Raw genomic sequence first — 18,776 nt, 5'->3', positions numbered from 1 at the left:
AGGTTCAAGTGATTCTCCTGCCTCTGTTGGTCAGGCTGGTCTCGAACTCCTGACCTCAAGTGATCCACCTGTCTCAGCCTCCCGAAGTGCTGGGATTACAGGCATGAGCCACCATGCCCAACCAATTATTTTACTTTTTATAGAGACAGGGTCTTGTTATGTTGCCCAGGCTGGTCTCAAACTTCTGGGCCCAGTGATCCTTTCACCTCCTTGCGGTGCCCGGCCTCCCAAAGTGCTGGGATGACAGGCATGAGCCAGCCACCACATCCAGCCCTCATCAGCTTCCTAAGCCTCAGCTTCCTTTCTGTGAAGTGAGGCAGCAACAGGGCCCGTGGCGGTGAAGTTCAGAGGAGAGGATGTAAATGGGGCATTCCCTTGGGTGGAAGGCATTCAACCCAGCCTTTTGTCAGAAGACCCGGGTCTTCGCCGTGTTCCACCATCTCGGAGTTGATGAGACAGGTTGAATTTGTCATTCTGCACATCCTGTCATATATACTGCTGAGTGTTTTGTGTGCAGATAGTCCTGAGTGGCTGAGGTTGGGCAGTTGTAGCCGGACTATGGACAGAGGCTTCCTGTGAGTCTGCAGAAGTGCCCAGCCCTGTGTTGGCCTGTCCTGGTCGGGCACGAGGGGTGCAGAGTCTGTAGGCGTCTGCTGTCTGGGCCTGGCTCCCATCCCCTCTGTGGGCCCCACACCTCCTGCCTGCCATGCTGACCTGAACCTCACAGTCCGGTTCCCCGGGTGGTGGACGAGTCCTTGGGTGTCTCCCACCCGCTTGGTGGCAGCCCTGCTTGTCCCTGTGGGGACCTCACGGCACTGCACCCACTTGGCTCCGCAGGCCTCCCCGTCCTGGGGCTGGGAGAGGTCTCTGCAGGCTGGGGAGGGGCTTCTGGAGACATTCTCAGGTGAGCATTCCTGTGCAAGTCCCGACCTGAGCTTGTCTTGGCTCGGGAGGCCCAGAGCAGCTGGAGGAGGAAGGAAGTGGCATTTCTAGGAGATGATGGTGTTTTCCAGGCCAGCCTCGGTGCACCATGTCGGTCAGTGGGCCCTCGTAGTGGGAGCTGGACCTGTTTCTGCAGGTATTGGAGCGGATTCACAGAGCAGAAGGACAGGCTGAGTTACTCACGTTCAACCCCGCGTGTGTGATTTCAGGGGGCTGAGCTTGGCGCGCTGTCTCCTCGCCTTTTGAAGGCGAGTTTGGCTGTGAACAGAGCTGCTGGTTCCGATCCCGTACGCTTCCTCAGGCGTTGTGGGCTTGGAGTCTGTGCCACACGCAGAAAAGCACATTTTCATGTTTTAAAGTCTACATTTTGCCTCTTTTGGTTACTTTAAAAATGTTAAGAGCCTTAAGTCTGCCCTTAAGGAGTGCATGTAGTGTTTTCTCCAATGATGAATGGCCTCATTTTTAAAATTATACAGATTTACAATTTAATTATAGAAAATTAGCAAATACAAGTCAGTACAAGTAATCCAAAAAAAAGAAAAAAGAAGAAAAGAAAAAAAAAACACGTTAAAATGACCCAGCCCCACCCCCTCTCCACCCCACAGTTGCTATTAGCCTTACGATGCATAGCCTCTAGGTTCTTTACTTTACGGTTGTGTTTTTAAATTGTACAGTTTCATCAACACCCTGTTTTCACTGGCAACAGTGTGAACACCTTTATTCCTTGTTACATGTATCTACAGCACCATTTTTAATGACCACACAGTGTTAGGTTGTTGAGAAGGACTGTGATTTGTTTACTAAAACCTCTATTGCTGATAGTGCTTCAGTGAATATTGTTACAATATTTTTACATCTTTTCATAGTCATCCAGTTGTTTCTTCAAGTTCCTAAATGTGGAATTGATGGTCACAAGGGTGGCTGCTTCAACAGCTTTTGGTATTTGTTGCAGTGCCCTTAAAGAGACAGTGCCATCCTTCCATTTGTCCTTCCAGGCATCTGTTTTTTCATTCACTTTTCCCTCCTTCCCCTCCTCTATTAGCCACCCATCCATCATCTGTCAGTCCACCTACCTGTCCATCCATCCATCCATTCATCCATCATCCATCCATCCGTTCATCTACTCACCCACCTGTTCATCCACCCACCTGTCCATCTATCCATCCATCCATCCATCCATCCATCCATCCATCCATCCATCTACTCACCCACCTGTTCATCTACCCACCTGTCCATCCATCCATCCATCCATCCATCCATCCATCCATCCATCCACTCACCCACCTGTTCATCCACTCACCTACCTGTTCATCCACTTACCTGTCCATCCATCCATCTATTCATCTACTCACCCACCTGTTCATCTACCCACCTGTGCATTCATCCATCCAGCCACCCACTCACCCACCTGTTCCTCCACCCACCTGTCCATCCATCCATCCATCCATCCATTCATCTGCTCACCCACCTGTCCATCCATGTGTCCCTTCATCCACCCACCCATCCAACCATCCATATTGTGCTAAGGACCTTCTGAGTCAGACCTGGGCTCGGCACTGCAGCCTGCAGTGAACATGTGGTCTCCATCTCAGAGCTCAGTCAGCTGTGGGAGGCGGGGAGTCAGCCGTGGGGGCGGAAGCCATCCACAGAGTAAGAAGTACAGGAACTGAGGTGTTGCAGGAGGGGGAGGCATCAGCATTGGGAGTGGTGTAGGTGGGGGCTTTCGAAAAATTTGTGATCTCTGAGCCACAGGCCAGGTGGGACTGGAACCCAAAACGGGCCGTTTCCTGGAAATTGTCCTGACTGAGCACCGCCGGCCAGCCTCGACCCAAACAGCAGGGCCTCCTTACTGGGCTCCTGCCCAAAGAGATCTGGTGGTGTCCATCCCAGATGCCCAAGTCCTCAGCCCCCGGCTTAGAGACCAGTCCAGGGCACGGATGGAGACAGAGACAGAGAGAGGGAGGGAGAGGGACAGAGAGAGGGAGGGGTGGGTGAGAGGGAGGCATGTGCTCTGCTCGGAGGAGGACTCTGCACCTAGGGAAGCCAGACAGTGGAGGAGCGTTGATGATCCGGGCTTCAGCCTGACTTCGCCTCTTCCTGGCTTCTTGACCTTGGGTGAAGTTACTTTGTGTCTTGTTTCCTTATCTGGAAACTGGACAGAACAGCAGTGCTGACCTCATAGGGGCGGGTGAGGATGGAGCGAGAGACAGACCAGGGGCTCTGCCCTCAGCCCCCGCCGGAAGGGCTGGCTGGAATGTCTTCGTGTTTTTCTTTCTCTTACCAGGCCTGAGTGCTGGGGGGCTTTCCGTGTCCCCGGAACCCAGCACAGCCCCTGATGCAGACGTGCTAAGCTGTGTTTGTTGATGGGGGGGGGGGGCACCCCCATGTGAGACGATTTAAAATCTGAGCCAGCAGCTTCACTTAACCTTCCAGAGTGATTGCTGGATTAGAAAAGAAAACTGTTTTTCTTTTTACAGACAGAAGAGGCCAGGGCCTTTTAATTCCATTAAACGCTGAGAGAGAGGAAGGCATGGGGGTTTTGTGTGAAAGGGGCAGACGGTGGAAAAGCAGGGTGAAGCCGTGCAGTGGGCAGTGTGGGCAGGGCTGACCGCAGCTCGGGGCTGTTGCCTGGAGACGTCTGTGTTCAGGCCTTTGTCAGAGATGAGCTGGCGACATTCGGGCATTAAAGTTTCTTAAGAAAAATGGGGCTCCCAGACCTTTTTGGTAAATGAGGCTGGGCTCTCTGGGCTCTGCTGATCACAGAGCTGGGGACTAGGCTTCTCTGCAGGCGCACACCTGGGGAGATGAGGGACACCTGTGTGGCCAACAGAGAAACCCAGTGAGGCTCCTTTAAGAGGCGCTCCAGGAGGGGCTGCTCTGGACGGGGCCACGCCCAGGTACCTGGGTATGTGGAAAGTTGACTTTCATTGATACTAAGGACTGAACAGCCCCGTCTGGATATCGAAACCTCCCAGGAAAGGTTTCAGCTGACCCCTGCCTTTGTTCAGGCTCTGGTAGACGCACGTGAGTGGAATGTGAGCCTCGAATCATCGGGGTGCAGCCTCTTTGACCTGCCCCCTCTTCGTGGGGAGTTCTGTGGTGTCCATCGTGGTCCAACGTGTGATGGCAGGAACCAGAAGCACTGGAAATGTCCATCTGGGCAGGAACGGGTGAAGGAACGAGGGTGTTCGTATAGAGAATGCCAGGTAGGGCGGTGCAGCGGCTCACCCCTGTAATCCCAGCACTTTGGGAGGCTGAGGTAGGAGGATTGCTTGAGGTCAGGAATTGGAGACCAGCCTGGGCAACATAGCAAGACCCATCTATTAAAAAATAAAAAATAAGCAGGTGTGGCGGCACGTGCCTGTACAGTCCCAGCTACTCGGGAGGCTGCGGTGAGAGGACACCGTGAGCCCCGGAGTTTGAGGCTGCAGTGAACTGTGGCAGCACCCCTATACTCCAGCCTGGGCAGCAGAATGAGACCCCGTCTCTTCCAAGAAAAGAATACTAGGCAGCGTAAAAGGAGCAAAGAAGCTTCAGGATTTGTGTTTTCACCCAGGTGCATTTCAGAAAATAAGTGTCAGGAGGGAGAATAGAATTGCGAAAGGGTATCTTTATGTCAGTGACATGCAGTGATGCAGACACCCCTGGCAATGCACGCTTTTCACGGGTGCACACGTGTGATCACGGATGCCCGTGTGCGAAGTGGTGACACAGAGCAAGCGTGTTGGAGGCGGCACTTGGCCTCCACACCTGGGCCCCAGCAGTGATGCTGGACAGCTTCCCAGGAGAGAGCCGTGGAGGCAGCATGGTCCTGGGCCGGGTGGTGGGGGGTACACAGTGTCCGTTTGATTACTTATGGCATTTAATGGAATATTTTACCATTATAAGTTGAATTTTTTTTTTTTTTAAAAGAGGGAGGAATTGTAAAATGATTTCTTAAAGATCTGTTCATTCTGAGAACCCATTCTTTTGTGGTTTTGAAGAAATGCAGTTTAGAGCACAGTGTCAGGACGGATCCTACAGATGTGCACCAGGGAGCCTGTGGCCAGGAAACGTCCCCACCGGGGCCAGGTGCCTGGGACTGGGGCTGGGGCAGCATGGCCAAGCCCCACCACCCAGGTGGGCAGACAGTGGAGGCCCCCAGCTCTCCCCCAGCCCTGCCACCCACTGACCCCTCCCCAGGTGGGAGGACAGTGGAGGCCCCAGCCCTCCCTACAGCCCTGCCACCCACTGACCCCTCCCCAGGTAGGAGGACAGTGGAGGTCCCCCAGCCCTCCCTACAGCCCTACCACCCACTGACCCCTCCTGCAGTTCTGCCCCCCTCCCGGAGGAAACAGGAAACTGAGTTGCCCGGGAAGTTGGGAACAAAGACTCAAAAAAGAAGCATTTCTTAAATAGAGAGAAAACAACCACTATTTTAAGAATGCCTTATTCATGGGCCCTGGAACCAGGAGGGTCAGGGCTGTCTGGATCTTTGATTTTATATTTGTTTCCTGGGTGGTTCAGCCCCCACCCCGTGAGTCAGGGTGCACCTGTGGGCTGGCAAAGGTTTCCAAGAATCTCCTTTTTAAGTCAGCAGGGTGGGCAGGAGGCTGCCCTCGGAGCGTCCCCGTGGGTGCACTCCCTGCCTGGGCCTCTGGTTTCTCTGCATCACATTGTGGGCTAAGTGCTCGTTGAGGGGTCCAGTCTCCGAAGGTGGTTATTGCATCTGTTAATAAGAGTGGGACGCTGGCACCATGTTCTGGGGCAGGTGCCTCTCTACCTTTCTGGCCGACAGGTGCTTCCCCACTTTTCCCGGGCACCTCTGCTGGCTCCCCCATGCCCCTTGGGTCCTGTTTGCATGGTCCATTTCACATCCAGATTTGGAACACTGGACAGTCAGGCTGCCCGGTTGGCACAGCCCCAAGACTCAGCCTCACCAGCTTCGAGTTTGCATGTCACGAAGGGTCTGTGTTTTCCACAGAGAGGCTCTGAACCTCCCTTCTGTGTCAAGGGTCCCAGGATTCTCCTTCGACTGAAAGTGTTCTCCCTGAAAGGAAAAAAATGCAGATTGCTGGTTGTATTCTAGTAGAGTTGTATTTACTGGCGGGAGAATGTTCACAATCTATTGTTACTTTTGTTTTTCTAAATGGAGTTCAGAATGCACGTATGGTGTGACCCCATTTCTGTAAAAACCAAAACAGCAAACTGCGTCTGTGCACAGAACAGAAATGGGGCTGGGAGGCTGCATGCCCGGGGTTCGCAGTGCCATCTCCGGCCCTCGGGTCATGAAGGATTTCGGTTTTCTTCTTTGAACTCTCATGGATTTTCTCATTTTCCCTGATGACTGTGAAGTGATTTTTGTGAAGTGAGGGGAGGAAGGGTTTAAATGTCCCCACGCTGCCTGCAGCCCTAATTTAGCGTGTTTTGCTTTTCAGTGACATATTCGATGCCATGTTCCCTGTCACTCACATCGCTGGGGAGACCGTTATACAGCAAGGTACGTTCTGCCTGCTCCTCTGAGCCAAAGCCCAGAGGGGGAAAATGGACTATGCACTTAAAAAAAAAAAATAGTATAAGGCCAGGCGTGATGGCCCACGCCTGTAATCCCAGCACTTTGGGAGGCTAAGGCAGGCGGATCACCTGAGGTCAGGGGTTCGAGGCCAGCCTGACCAACTTGATGAAAACCTGTCTCTACTAAAAATAAAAATTAGCTAGGCATGGTGGCGGGTGCCTGTAATGCCAGCTACTCCAGAGGCTGAGGCAGGAGAGTCCCCCGAACCTGGGAGGCGGAGGTTACAGTGAGCTGAGTTTGCGCCATTGAACTCCAGCCTGGGTGATAGAGTAATACTCTGTCTCAAAATGTAAAAGTGTATATATACTTATACATACATACACACATATAATATGCACATATGTGTACATATATGCATGTATATGTGCACACATGCATATGTACATGTATATATACACATATATACATGTGTATGTATAAAATAGATACATGTATGTATAAACTAAGTAAATATAAAATAAAATATATACATGTATGTATAAAACTAAAGTAATATAATAGAATTACAGACACACACACACATACATGTATAAAACTCTCATTGTTAGGCTGGGTGCAGTGGCTCACGCCTGTAATCCCAGCACTTTGGGAGGCCAAGGCAGGTGGATCACCTGAGGTCAGGAGTTCGAGACCAGCCTGGCCAACATGGTGAAACCCCATCTCTACTAAAACTACAAAAAAATTAGCTGGGCGTGGTGGCACGCCTGTAATCCCAGCTACTCCAGAGGCTGAGCAGGAGAATCGCTTGAACCGGAGGCGGAGGTTGCAGTGAGCCAAGATTGTGCCACTGCACTCCAGCCTGACTCCATCTCAAAAAAAAAAAAAAAGAAAACACAACAAAAAACAAACAAAAACACCTCTCATTGTTTACAGAAAATTCACTAATGAAGCTTTATAACAGGCTCTTTAACGAGTTATCTCAATGTTTCCATAATCTTGTCATTAAAAAAGAATTGATGGCACCCAGGATGTTGCCTGGGGAGGGTCTATGCAACAGTGTTGCAATAGTTGTTTGCAAGAGAAAGGGTAACTTCTATGTCTCCATGTACTTTGTATCTGTTGACTTTCTTCTTTTGTTACAGGGAATGAAGGAGACAACTTCTATGTCATTGATCAAGGGGAAGTGGATGTGAGTATCGCTGTTTTTGGAAAATAGTGCGTCTTTGCGTGTCCTGTGTGAAGACTTGCCCCTCTGTGCAGCACCAGGCCCCCAACAAACACTGCGCTGAGTGCCATATTTCTAGGGTTTTAATCCAGAAATGTAATTGCTGTATCTTAGAAGAGAATATGGGAATATCAGAAGTGCAGAGGGAAGCGAGGGTGATGCTGGTAGGTGGTGGCAGCGGCCCCAGGTCTTCCAAGGCTGCTGTCTTCTGCTTGCCCCCAGGGTTGGGACTGCTGGGTGCTGGCCAGGGTGGTGCTGTTTGACTCAGCACCATCTCCAGATCTGAGGCCGGTGAATACACCAGGCTCACCCACCACGTGGGATGTTAACGTCTCAAAGTGGGTGGGAGAGTGGTGTGCTTACAGACCCCATAGGACCGATGACATCTCGGTCAAACAGCGGCTGCCTTTTCCACCTGTGTTCGGCTCCCCACTCAGAACGTCCAAGCCATGAGTTGGGTCTCACTGTGTCATCTTCCCACACTTGTCTCAAGAGCAGAGGGACCCATCCTTTTATGAGATGCTCCCACTGTTTTGGAAGGAGAAGCGTCCCCTCCTCTGGAGACCCTGTCTCGTGCCCCATGGCCAGGCCGGGATGCCGGCATCACCCCTGGCCCTACAGCCGATCTTGCCCAGAACCTCTGGCTCCCATCTCGTCCACTGCCTGGTTTAGAGCCCGGGTGCTCTGGTGTGAAGCTTTGAGGTCCCCTCATCCCCCGCTGGGCTCCCCTCCGACAGCAGCCTGACCTTGCCAGTGCCGAGCGGATGGCGCGGCCTCTGGGAAAGCACCTCTAGGAGTTTGTTTCCCTTTGAATCAGGCCCGAGCCCCTGACGCAGTCAGCGGGGAGGACCTCAGTGACACCATCCTCCCTCGGTTCCTGGAATCTGCCTGCACTGGCAGCCCCAGGGCCTTGGTGTGTGGCCCCTGCTCTGCCGGGAACCCCGTTAGCTCCTGCTTCTCCTTCTGCTAAATGTCACTTCCCAGTGGGCGTCCGCAGACATGTCCCACGCCTCCCTCGAAGGACCCTCTGCGGCTCGTGGTGATAACCTCTCCTGAGACCGTCTCTTTATGGCCTTTGTGCACACGGCCCAGATGCCCACACGGTGCAGGGTGCTTTGAGGGTCTGTGATACCTGAGACGGTCACTGCTTCCCAGGCTGGCTGAGTTGTCTCTGGGTCTGGGATGCCTGCCCGCCCTTCTCCTTGCCCACCTGCCCTGGGAGGCGGCCTCCGCGCTCTGCTGTGCAGGCAACGCCACCCCCCGGCTGCCCGGCACGAGCTATTTCGGGGTTTGTCCTCCGGTGGCTGTGCCTCTGTCCAGGCCAGGCTATTCCGGGGAGGGCATTTTCTCATTTGTTTCTGTGGCAGCCGCAGACTCTGTCCCCCATCGCGCCGTGTTTCTGGGAACCTGAGCAGGCCCACTCTGTTCCGGAGCTGATAGCACAGGAAATGACTCAGGGGTCCCACCTCCCCGCGAGGGGCACGAGCTCAGGCCCGGCCCGCACAGGCGGGGAAAGAGCTGGTTTCTCTTCTCCCTGGTGTGCTCTGTCCTGAGCTGGAACCCACAGGCTGGGCCCCTAGACTGGGCCTCTGGGGAAGAACTTTGTGTCAGGGAGTGGGGTGCTCCTATCTCCCCCAAAGACAGAAACTGAGGCAGGTGCCAAAGGTCCCGGGGACTGCCCAACCTCAGAGGAAGTGTGGAGGGGGAAGGCTGGAGGGCGGCACTGGCGGGTCAACCCTGGACTCGGCTGCCAGGCCACAGAGTCATCTCCTGCTGGCTTTGCTTTGAGTTTAAAAAAAGCCCAGCCCAGGAAATAGAGAAGACAGAGGAGGATGCGGCCAGCATCCCAGCCGGGCATCGTCCTGGGGCCTGGGCTCATCCCAGGAGGTGGCCCCGTTGTGCCCGGCATCCAGATACCAGGGCCTGATGGGGGGCTGCAGGGAATGGGGCTGAGCCCCCAGCAGACGGGGCAGGGCTGATTACAGAGAGACCCTGGCAACCCAGGCCTGCCCAGCGGTCAGCAGTGCTGAGGGCAGAGCCACTTCTGCGGGAGGTATGGGATGGGCGGGTTCCTGACTGCACCCACCGCTTTCCCCAGCCCCAAATCTCATGCTACTCACAGCCCCTCTTCCAGTTCACACACCGGCTCCTGGTTTCACCGTGTCACCTCCTCCCCTGCCCTCTCCACTCTGGGTCCCGGTGTCACCTCCTCCCCCATCCCCTCCACTCTGGGTCCCAGTGTCACCTCCTCCCCCATCCCTTCCACTATGGGTCCCGGTGTCACCTCCTCCCCATTCCCTCCACTCTGGGTCCTGGTGTCACCTCCTCCCCTGCCCTCTCCACTCTGGGTCCCAGTGTCACCTCTTCCCTCATCTCCTCCACTCTGGGTCCTGGTGTCACCTCCTCCCCCATCCCCTCCACTCTGGGTCCCAGTGTCACCTCCTCCCTCATCCCCTCCACTCTGGGTCCCGGTGTCACCTCCTCCCCCATCTCCTCCACTCTGGGTCCCAGTGTCACCTCCTCCCTCATCCCCTCCACTCTGAGTCCTGGTGTCACCTCCTCCCCCATCCCCTCCACTCTGGGTCCCGGTGTCACCTCCTCCCCCATTCCCTCCACTCTGGGTCCCGGTGTCACCTCCTCCCGGTGTCACCTCCTCCCCCATCCACTCCACTCTAGGTCCCAGTGTCACCTCCTCCCCCATCCCCTCCACTCTGGGTCCCGGTGTCACCTCCTCCCCCATCCCCTCCACTCTGGGTCCCGGTGTCACCTCCTCCCCCATCCTCTCCACTCTGGGTCCCGGTGTCACCTCCTCCCCCATCCCCTCCACTCTGGGTCCTGGTGTCACCTCCTCCCTCATCCCCTCCACTCTGGGTCCTGGTGTCACCTCCTCCCCCATCCCCTCCACTCTAGGTCCTGGAGTCATCATGTCACCTCCTCCCCCGCCATCTCCTTCCTGGATGTTTACTGAGTGCCTGCTTTATGCCTGGCACTTGTGACAGGGAGGACCTGGTGCCTGCTGTGGTGTGGGGGAGGTTGTGGCTTAATGGGGAAGAGGGACCAAGAACAGGAAATTAGCCAATGAATGTCCTGACTCTGGTTCTGCCCCTCCTGTCCCCTCTGCTCTCATTCCTGCTCTGCCTCACGAACTCCTACGGATCCCACAAGACCCCGCCAGGCCCAGCTCATCTTATCTGTGGCTGGGCTTCGATAGATACTGACCTCGGCAGATGACCGGGGACCAGGCCTCCCCGCAGTGGGCCTGGGAGCCCCATAGGTCCCCACTGAGGCCCTTCCTCCCCCATGGAATGCCTCTCCCTCTTCTGTGTCTCCCAATGTTATTCACATCTTCCAATTAAATTCCAAAGACATCTTCAAGGTGCCAGTTTGCATCAGCAGAGCTTGGGGTTGAGGCCACCCACAGGAATTCTGTTTTCCACATTCTTTTTTTTTTTTTTTTTTGAGACGGAGTCTCGCTCTGTCGCCCGGGCTGGAGTGCAGTGGCCGGATCTCAGCTCACTGCAAGCTCCGCCTCCCGGGTTTACGCCATTCTCCTGCCTCAGCCTCCCGAGTAGCTGGGACTACAGGCGCCCGCCACCTCACCCGGCTAGTTTTTTGTATTTTTTAGTAGAGACGGGGTTTCACCATGTTAGCCAGGATGGTCTCGATCTTCTGACCTCGTGATCCGCCCGTCTCGGCCTCCCAAAGCGCTGGGATTACAGGCTTGAGCCACCGCGCCCGGCCTTCCACATTCTTTACTTCTCCTAAATGAACAGATGTGGAAGAGACAAACCCTTTATCCAGAATTCCCTCGCGGAGCCTGAAACCCACATGGGGCGCCCAGGGTATGTTCCCGCCTAACTTGTTGTGTCTCGAGGAGGGTGGTGGATGGGTCAGGACCGCGTGGACTCAGGACTCAGAGGACCCAGGCTGTGTTCTTTGCTGGCCGTGACCTTTGCCCAGGCCCTTGTGTGGCTGAGCTGTGCCATTTCCATATTACTCAGAAAAACGAACAGAGCTCACCGCTGCCGGGAAGACTGAGATAACCCTCCTGAGGTTCTGCTCTTGGCACCTGCTGTAGGGTGATGGGGCCTCTGTCCGCGCGGCTCCTTGCCCCTTCATTCAGGAACCCATTGGCCGCCTGGCAGCTTCCCCACCCCATCTCATGTCCCCAACACACGCACCACAAGAGCCTTGTCGGCCCCGAGAGGAAACGCCCACCACCCATGCCCCAGGCTTGTCCTCGTCCTCAGTATGCGTGGCCACCCTCCTGCCCCAGCGTCAGGCCCCAGCCGGCAGCGTGCTGAGGACTTCCTGGGAGAGGCGAGGGTGTGAGGGGCTGGGGGCTGGGACTGCCAGAGGGATCAGGTCCCCATCTTTCCGCTGTTGGCCTCCAGGCTCCTGGGAGCCCCACCTGGGCCAGGACCTCAGCAAAGGGGCCGGGAGGTGTTGCTGTCCCAGCCGACCTGGCACTCGGCGTCTTGGGGGGACCTCCTCCTCCTTGCAGAATCCCCATCCACCAATTCACCTCTGAACTCAGTGAGGCATCTCCCTTCCCTCCGTCCTTCCAGCAGGACAGACCCCCCTCCCCCCTGCCCCCGCCGCCGTCTGTAACTCGTTCGTACATGACAGGGCAGTGGGAGAGGCCGGTCCGGGAGCCACTTCAAAGCAGGAACCGTTTCCTCCAGCCCTGAGCTCACAGCATCCCCTCCCAGCCCCAGCCCTGGCCCTGGCCCGGTTAGCGTGGGGTCGGGGCTGAAGCCTGAGTGGAGAGGAGATGGTTTTCTCTCAGACACGAGGCGTCGTGGCATCCTGGCTGGCTTCTTTCCAGGCTTGGGGACATTGGGAGGCAATTTTGAGAAAGGAAAGAGTGAGGTCACCCTGGTGTAACTGGAGTTCCCCAAATATATTGTCCTGGCAAATCCCTCCCCTTCCCCCTCCCCGCCACCGCCCGTCCCTGCCCCTTCCCCAGCCCTGGGTCAGGCACAAAGTCAGCTTTAAGGCCCCTGCTGGACCCGGCCCGCCAGAGCCAGGATGTCTGAACCCCGTGGGTGGATGCCCGCTTCCTGGCTACAGGCTAACGTGGGATGGCTGGGCCCCCCGCGGGAACCGGCTGTGACTTGTGGGGACCGTCCCACGAGTCCCGGGCGGCTGTGCGCGAACACCAGGCACCTCTGTCAATCTCAGAATTTCCAGCCAGGGCGGGGGTGGGCGGCAGGGAGTGCCCGGCGGGGCCGGGCGCAGGAGCTGCCTGCAGGGGCCCCCTGTGATGTGGGAGGCCCTTTGCGTGCAGGGTAAACCCACAGGGCCCATGTGGGTGAAGCCCACATTTAAGGAAATCAAAGGATGCTCAGTAAGGAATCTGGAATAAGAAAGTGGCATGTCGGGTAGCCCGGGTGAGTTATGGGCGTATGTATTATAATAATTACTGTTATTACAGCACCCAGGGGAACAGCCGCATGGCAGCTCCAGGCAGCCCTGTCCAGCTGCTGTGTGAACCCTGGGTGCTGCGTTTTGTTTGCTGGTTTCTGTCAATCGCCTCCCTGGGGCAATGAAATCGATATACCCGGAGTTCGGGGCTGCAGGAGTAGGGCTACCCAGGGTCCGAGTGGGTTCCTGAGGCTAGCGGGACCCTGGTTTTATTCCGGGTGGCGGGAAGGGATGGCCGGTTGCCGTGGGCATGTCACTGCACCCGACCAAGTGCCCGAGGCCCAGCAGGAAGCCGTCCTCTCAAGGACCCGGCCCTGACCCTTTAAGCCAGCAGGGCTTGGAGGTGGACGTCACCCGCTTCTGCAGGGTGGACACTGCCCTCTGACCAGCGGCGCCTCAGGGGGACGGCCAGGTGACCAACTGCCAAGAGCACCAGGTTCGGTTTAAATTATGGTTTTCCAGAGACTCCAAAAGTGCCTGCTGCTATCTGTGTGTTGCCAAGAGCTATAATCCATTTTTCTAAGTATAAAAATATCTTCCAATGTATTTTATTCATGGAACATAGCATTTCTGCTTAAAAGGACACTCAGCTGCTGACTTCACGGGCCCGGGAATGTAGCTCCCTTCCAAGCCCTGTCTGGGGCTCGATTCTCCTAATTGTTTTCGGGCCCCTGTTGTTCCAGGACTCCCTCCTTCTGCTCCCCATCCCTGGCGTCACGTCATCCCCGCTGACGTTGGCCATCCTGGGCTTCCCTCGGTTTCACACAACACTTCTGGGGGAGGAGCTGTTTCCGGGGGGCCAGGTTGCACCGCCAGGCAGCGGGGCGTACCCTGGAGCAGGGTACCTCGGCTTGGTGATCCCAGAGCGGGGCGCCTCAGCTTTGCGATCTGATCGGATGTTATTCAGGGTGTGTCTTGTGTTCTGTGTTTTTAAACTTCTTTTTTTATTTTTTTGAGATGGAGTCTCGCTCTGTCGCCCAGGCTGGGGTGCAGTAGCGCAATCATAGCTCGTTGCAGCCTTGAACTCCTGGGCTCAAGCGATCCTCCCAAGAAGCTGGGGCTACAGCTGTGCACCGCCACGTCCAGCTAATTTAAAAGTGTTTTGTAGAGGTGGGGTCTTGCTATGTTGCCCAGGCTGGTCTCAGACTCCTGGCTTCAAGCAGTCCTTCTGCCTGGGCTTCCCAAAGTGTGTGATGACAGGTGTGAGCCACCTCCCTCAGCGCTACTTAAATTGTAGTAAAAGACACACATTTACCATTCTAACCATTTTGCAGTTCAGTGGCATTAAGCATGTTCATGTTATTTTATAACCGTCACCACTGTCCATTTCCAGAATGTTCTTGTCTTCTTAAACTGAGGCTCTGTCCACATTACACACTCCCTGCCCGTGCACCTCCCCCAGCCCCTGGCACCCCCACCCCACCATCTACTTCTAAACACAGGGTGAGCGAGTGAGGGTGGGCGGGGGCAGGGCAGAGCCGGGTGTGAGCTTGGCGCTCAGCCGGAGAAGCTGCAGTGATGGTGGAGTGTAAATGCTGCCTCGCAGGGGACCCCCATCGTTTCTTCTTTTAAAAGAAGAGAAGGCGGGCGCCGTGGCTCACGCCTGCAATCCCAGCACTTTGGGAGGCCGAGGCGGGCGGATCACGTGAGGTCAGGAGTTTGAGACCAGCCTGACCAACATGGAGAAACCCCATCTCTACTAAAAATGCAAAATTAGCCGGGCGTGGTGGGGCAGGTGTCTGTAATCCGGGAGGCTGAGGCAGGAGAATGGCTTGAACCTGGGAGGCGGAGGTTGTGGTGAGCCGAGATCTCACCACTGCACTCCAGCCTCGGTAATAAGGGCGAAACTCCGTCTCAAAAAGAAAAAAAAAAGAAGAGAAAACAAAAAAACCGAGACACAACAACAAGAAGTAGCCCTATGCGTACCAGCTGGGGTGGGGCTCGCACTGTGCCGGGAGCGGTGACAGTGACCAGTGTCCTGAGAAGGATGGCCCCTTTGTCCTCCGGGCGGCCGAGCACAGTGTGGCCCTGGCCGTCTGTGGGACCCGCACAATGGTTTCCTCTGAGGCTGCGGAGGGAGCTCTCGGAGGCCATGGGCTTCGCCAGGCCTCACAGGCAGCACGTCCTGGCCCAGCTTCCCCGGGTCCTGCCTGCAGCCGCAGCAGCCATGGATCCCCCTTTGGGGCAGAACCCCAGAAAGGTGGGAGGTGCGGCCGTCCCGGGCTGGCTCTGTGCAGACTCACCCTTCTCTGCTCTCAGGGCCCCGTGCTCTTTGCCAGGGGAGGGGAGTGTCCTGCCACTTGCCTGGGCAGCCATTCGAGAGGGACCCCTGAAGGGGCCAAGAGGCTCACTCACCTCCTTGGGCATAAGATGTCACCCGCCTCCCTGGCTCTCCCGTGTCAAGCAAACCCCTCCTGACCTCAGGTTCACATCTTCTGAGTCCACACTGCTTTCATGGCTCAGCAGGAGGCCCCTGCATCGGAACAGAAGCGCGGAGGGCGCTGGAGGGAGGGGCCCCTGTTGGAACGGTGTTTAGTGCGGAGGGTGCTGGAGGGTGATGGTGTTTGGTGTGGAGGGTGCTGGAGGGAGGGTGATGGTGTTTGGTGTGGAGGGTGCTGGAGGGTGATGGTGTTTAGTGCGGAGGGTGCTGGAGGGAGGGTGATGGTGTTTGGTGTGGAGGGTGCTGGAGGGTGATGGTGTTTGGTGTGGAGGGTGCTGGAGGGAGGGTGATGGTGTTTAGTGCAGAGGGTGCTGGAGGGTGATGGTGTATAGAGGGTGCTGGAGGGAGGGTGATGGTGTTTGGTGCGGAGGGTGCTGGAGGGTAATGGTGTTTGGTGTGGACAGTGCTGGAGGGAGGGTGAAGGTGTTCCCTGTGGAGGGTGCTGGAGGGAGGTGCCCCGTTGGAACGGTGTTTAGTGCAGAGGGTGCTGGAGGGAGGGTGATGGTGTTTAGTGCAGAGGGTGCTGGAGGGCAACGGTGTTCAGTGCAGAATGCCTGCTGAAGCTGAGCCAGCAGCAAGTGCCACCCCAGGCATGCATGTCAGTACGGGGATGCTCCTGGCTGCATAATGTGCTGTGCACCCTGGAGTCCATCTCCCACAGCATGGACAGACACCGTGAGACCCACGGGGTGAGCTCCGGATCCCTCTGGGGAAGAGTCCCCTGGGAGTTTGTGGAGCACTCCCCCCCACCTTTTGAGCGATATGAAACTCACCGGGCTGCACACGAGGTGGGCACGTTCCTATTTGCAAGTTCTGCCTCCATAAACTGGTTTTTACAAAAACTTAGGCACAGTGGGAGTGTCCGCCATAAGGTGGGAGGCCAGACTGTGCCCAGAGGCCATCACAGGCCCTTCCCCAGCTCTGGGTCTCCTTTGAGAAGCAAGAGGCAGAGGTTCTGGAGGGCATTCTCTGAGGTCCCCTCGCCCCTGAAACGCTGGAGTTGCTGCCCCCTCCACATATCCCTGCACCCCCAGGTGGGCGCTCCCTGGCTCCGTGGAAGGACGGCCGTCTTCTGATTCCTGGAGGGGATCCCTGGGGGGAAGCTGGTGTTTCTTCTGCCCTGTATTCCTGCTCTAGCCTCCCTCCAGGAGCTGGGGAGCCTGGTGGCCCAGGTAGAGGTGATCGCCACATCCCCGCCAGGTGGAGTCTGCCTTTGCTCAGTGGTCGTCCCTGTGCCCACGAATGTTCGTGGTTGACCAGTTCTCCCCAGTGCTTGCTTGCACCTAATTGTGGAGTTACACCTGCGTGGTCTTTTCTTTCAGATAGAAGACTCTGTGCCTCAGTTATCATCCAGATAATGAGTCATTGATTTCAGTAAGAATTGATTCCATGATTCATCGCAATCCATTCTTTCCCGATATGCAACCAATGGGAACTGCTTTGCCAATGGGAACTATTCTTTAAGCTCATTGACACACAGAGGGGATAAAGCATGTATTGTGTCAATTTATAGTCACCGAATCTGCATAATCACTGCATAATAAACAATCTGCACTATTCTTGCATGGACCCGACTGTGATGGTCAATGCATAGTAGGCGCCCTGTGTGGGGGTGGCGGCCCACGCGGGCTGAAAGGGAATCTTGTCTGGGCTCCTTCCCAGGCGCAGCTCGGCTGCGGTGCACAGCCATAGGGCACCCATTCAGACTCCAGCCCGAGGAACTCAGGCACTGCCCGTAGGGAGGGAGGCCCTGGCAGGAGAGGTCTGCACTTGAGGCCGCCCAGCTCCGTCAGGACCCAGTGGTGTGTGCCGATGGAGGGGGGACAGAGGAATGGCCTGGGGTGGAGAGGAAGCAGACGGGGCCCCAGAACAGAGCCCCGTGGGGATCACAGGCTCCAACTCATCATGGTGCAGCTAGGGAAACTGAGGCCCAGACAGGCTAAGTGAGAAGTTGACGAATTGAATCAGACACTGCCTGGGAGGCAGGCTGGGGCCGCGATGCTGCAGAGCGGGGACCGGGTGCTTCCGCCTCTGGTGTGGTTGTCTCATCGGCACTGGCGGCTTGGGGCCTTCCTGCCGTGGGGGTCTGATGCTGTCCCACCGTGGCTCTCAGCACTGCTGGGGGTGGGTGGGGTGGGCACTGGGGTCCATAGGCCCATTGCTGGGGAATCCAGGGTTCTGCCCACAAGCAGAAGGATTTGTGCCCCTCCCTGCAGGAACCCCCTTCTGGGGAGAGCTAAGGGGGGCTTGCTGCACGGGGTGCAGAGGAGCTCACCCTGCCTGGCCTCCGTGACGCTTCTCTCTCTTGCTCCCCAAAGGTGTACGTGAACGGAGAGTGGGTGACCAACATCAGCGAGGGAGGCAGCTTCGGGGAGCTGGCGCTCATCTATGGCACCCCCAGGGCCGCGACCGTGAGAGCCAAGACGGATCTCAAGCTCTGGGGGATCGACCGGGACAGCTACCGCCGCATCCTCATGGTGAGTTGGTGCCCGAGCACAGAGAAGGCCAGCGCCCACCTCGGCCAGGCGTCCCTGGGAACCCTGGCTCTATTCCAGGTGGGGACACACCTGCAGAAAAGACGCTTTCCAGACTCCCTGACAGATCTGGCCTGTGAGAGGAGTGGAAAGGGGTGGAGGGATTCTGGAAGCTTCTTAGAAGATAGGCAGGTGGTCGGGGAGGCCCCTTCACCGTCCTCCCCTTTCTCCTTCCCACTGTCTGGACTGTGGTCGTGATGGCTGGCGCTCCAGCTGCCATATTGGGCCGGGAGGTGACTTTGAGCATGAAACCCACTCACCATGGTGGCAGAGCAAAGAGGTGTGAGGAGCGTGGCTGCCTGCTGACATGGTGGCTGCTCACCCCTAGGCTTCCTGTGTGTGGGGGCTGACGCTTGGGCTTTTAGCATTTTTTTTTTTGTATACGCAGCCAAATCTACTCTGAGCCGTGTACCCTGTACAGTGTGTGTTGTGTGCACACGCGTGTGTATGCCTGTGCTTGCTGTAGGCGGTGGGGGGCTATGGGCCAGTTCAGCTGCCACGGCTGGTGTTTGCAGGGGCTCCTGGAGGTGAGCTCTTGGGGAGCCGGGGGAGGACCCTTTCCAAGGAGAGAACCCTCTACGCCCTCCCTGCACACACCCCACCTGCCAGGCCCTGTTCTGGGTGCAGGTGCATGGGGATCACAGGCAGGGCAGCTGGAATCTTGTCCTGGTGGAGGTGGCCATGAACACCCAGCCCCAGAGGACAACGCTTGCA

General features: G+C 56.5%; 1 protein-coding gene and 1 long non-coding RNA gene across 3 annotated transcripts in view; one reads left to right on the top strand and one right to left on the bottom strand.

Moving 5' to 3' along the window:
- The window catches only part of PRKAR1B (protein kinase cAMP-dependent type I regulatory subunit beta), a 176,999-nt gene that overhangs the window by 111,076 nt on the left and 47,147 nt on the right, over nt 1–18,776 (top strand). For both annotated transcript variants that reach the window (XM_030932418.1, XM_010366624.2), the window contains exons 5-7: nt 6,360–6,421; nt 7,579–7,625; nt 17,847–18,005. In XM_030932418.1, the coding sequence (XP_030788278.1) occupies nt 6,360–6,421; nt 7,579–7,625; nt 17,847–18,005 (268 nt within the window). The remainder of the gene's footprint in view (nt 1–6,359; nt 6,422–7,578; nt 7,626–17,846; nt 18,006–18,776) is intronic.
- Nucleotides 5,338–11,644, bottom strand: LOC104664934. Its single transcript, XR_004057956.1, has 3 exons — nt 11,409–11,644; nt 10,881–11,101; nt 5,338–5,971 (listed from the first exon to the last, which is right to left on the bottom strand). It is a non-coding gene; the product is annotated as an uncharacterized LOC104664934 (long non-coding RNA).

This window comes from Rhinopithecus roxellana, chromosome 6 (genome assembly GCF_007565055.1).
Source record: "Rhinopithecus roxellana isolate Shanxi Qingling chromosome 6, ASM756505v1, whole genome shotgun sequence".
Taxonomy (NCBI): Eukaryota; Metazoa; Chordata; class Mammalia; order Primates; family Cercopithecidae; genus Rhinopithecus; species Rhinopithecus roxellana.
Note: the sequence above shows the minus strand (reverse complement) of the source record. Positions and strands in the feature narration are given on the sequence as shown.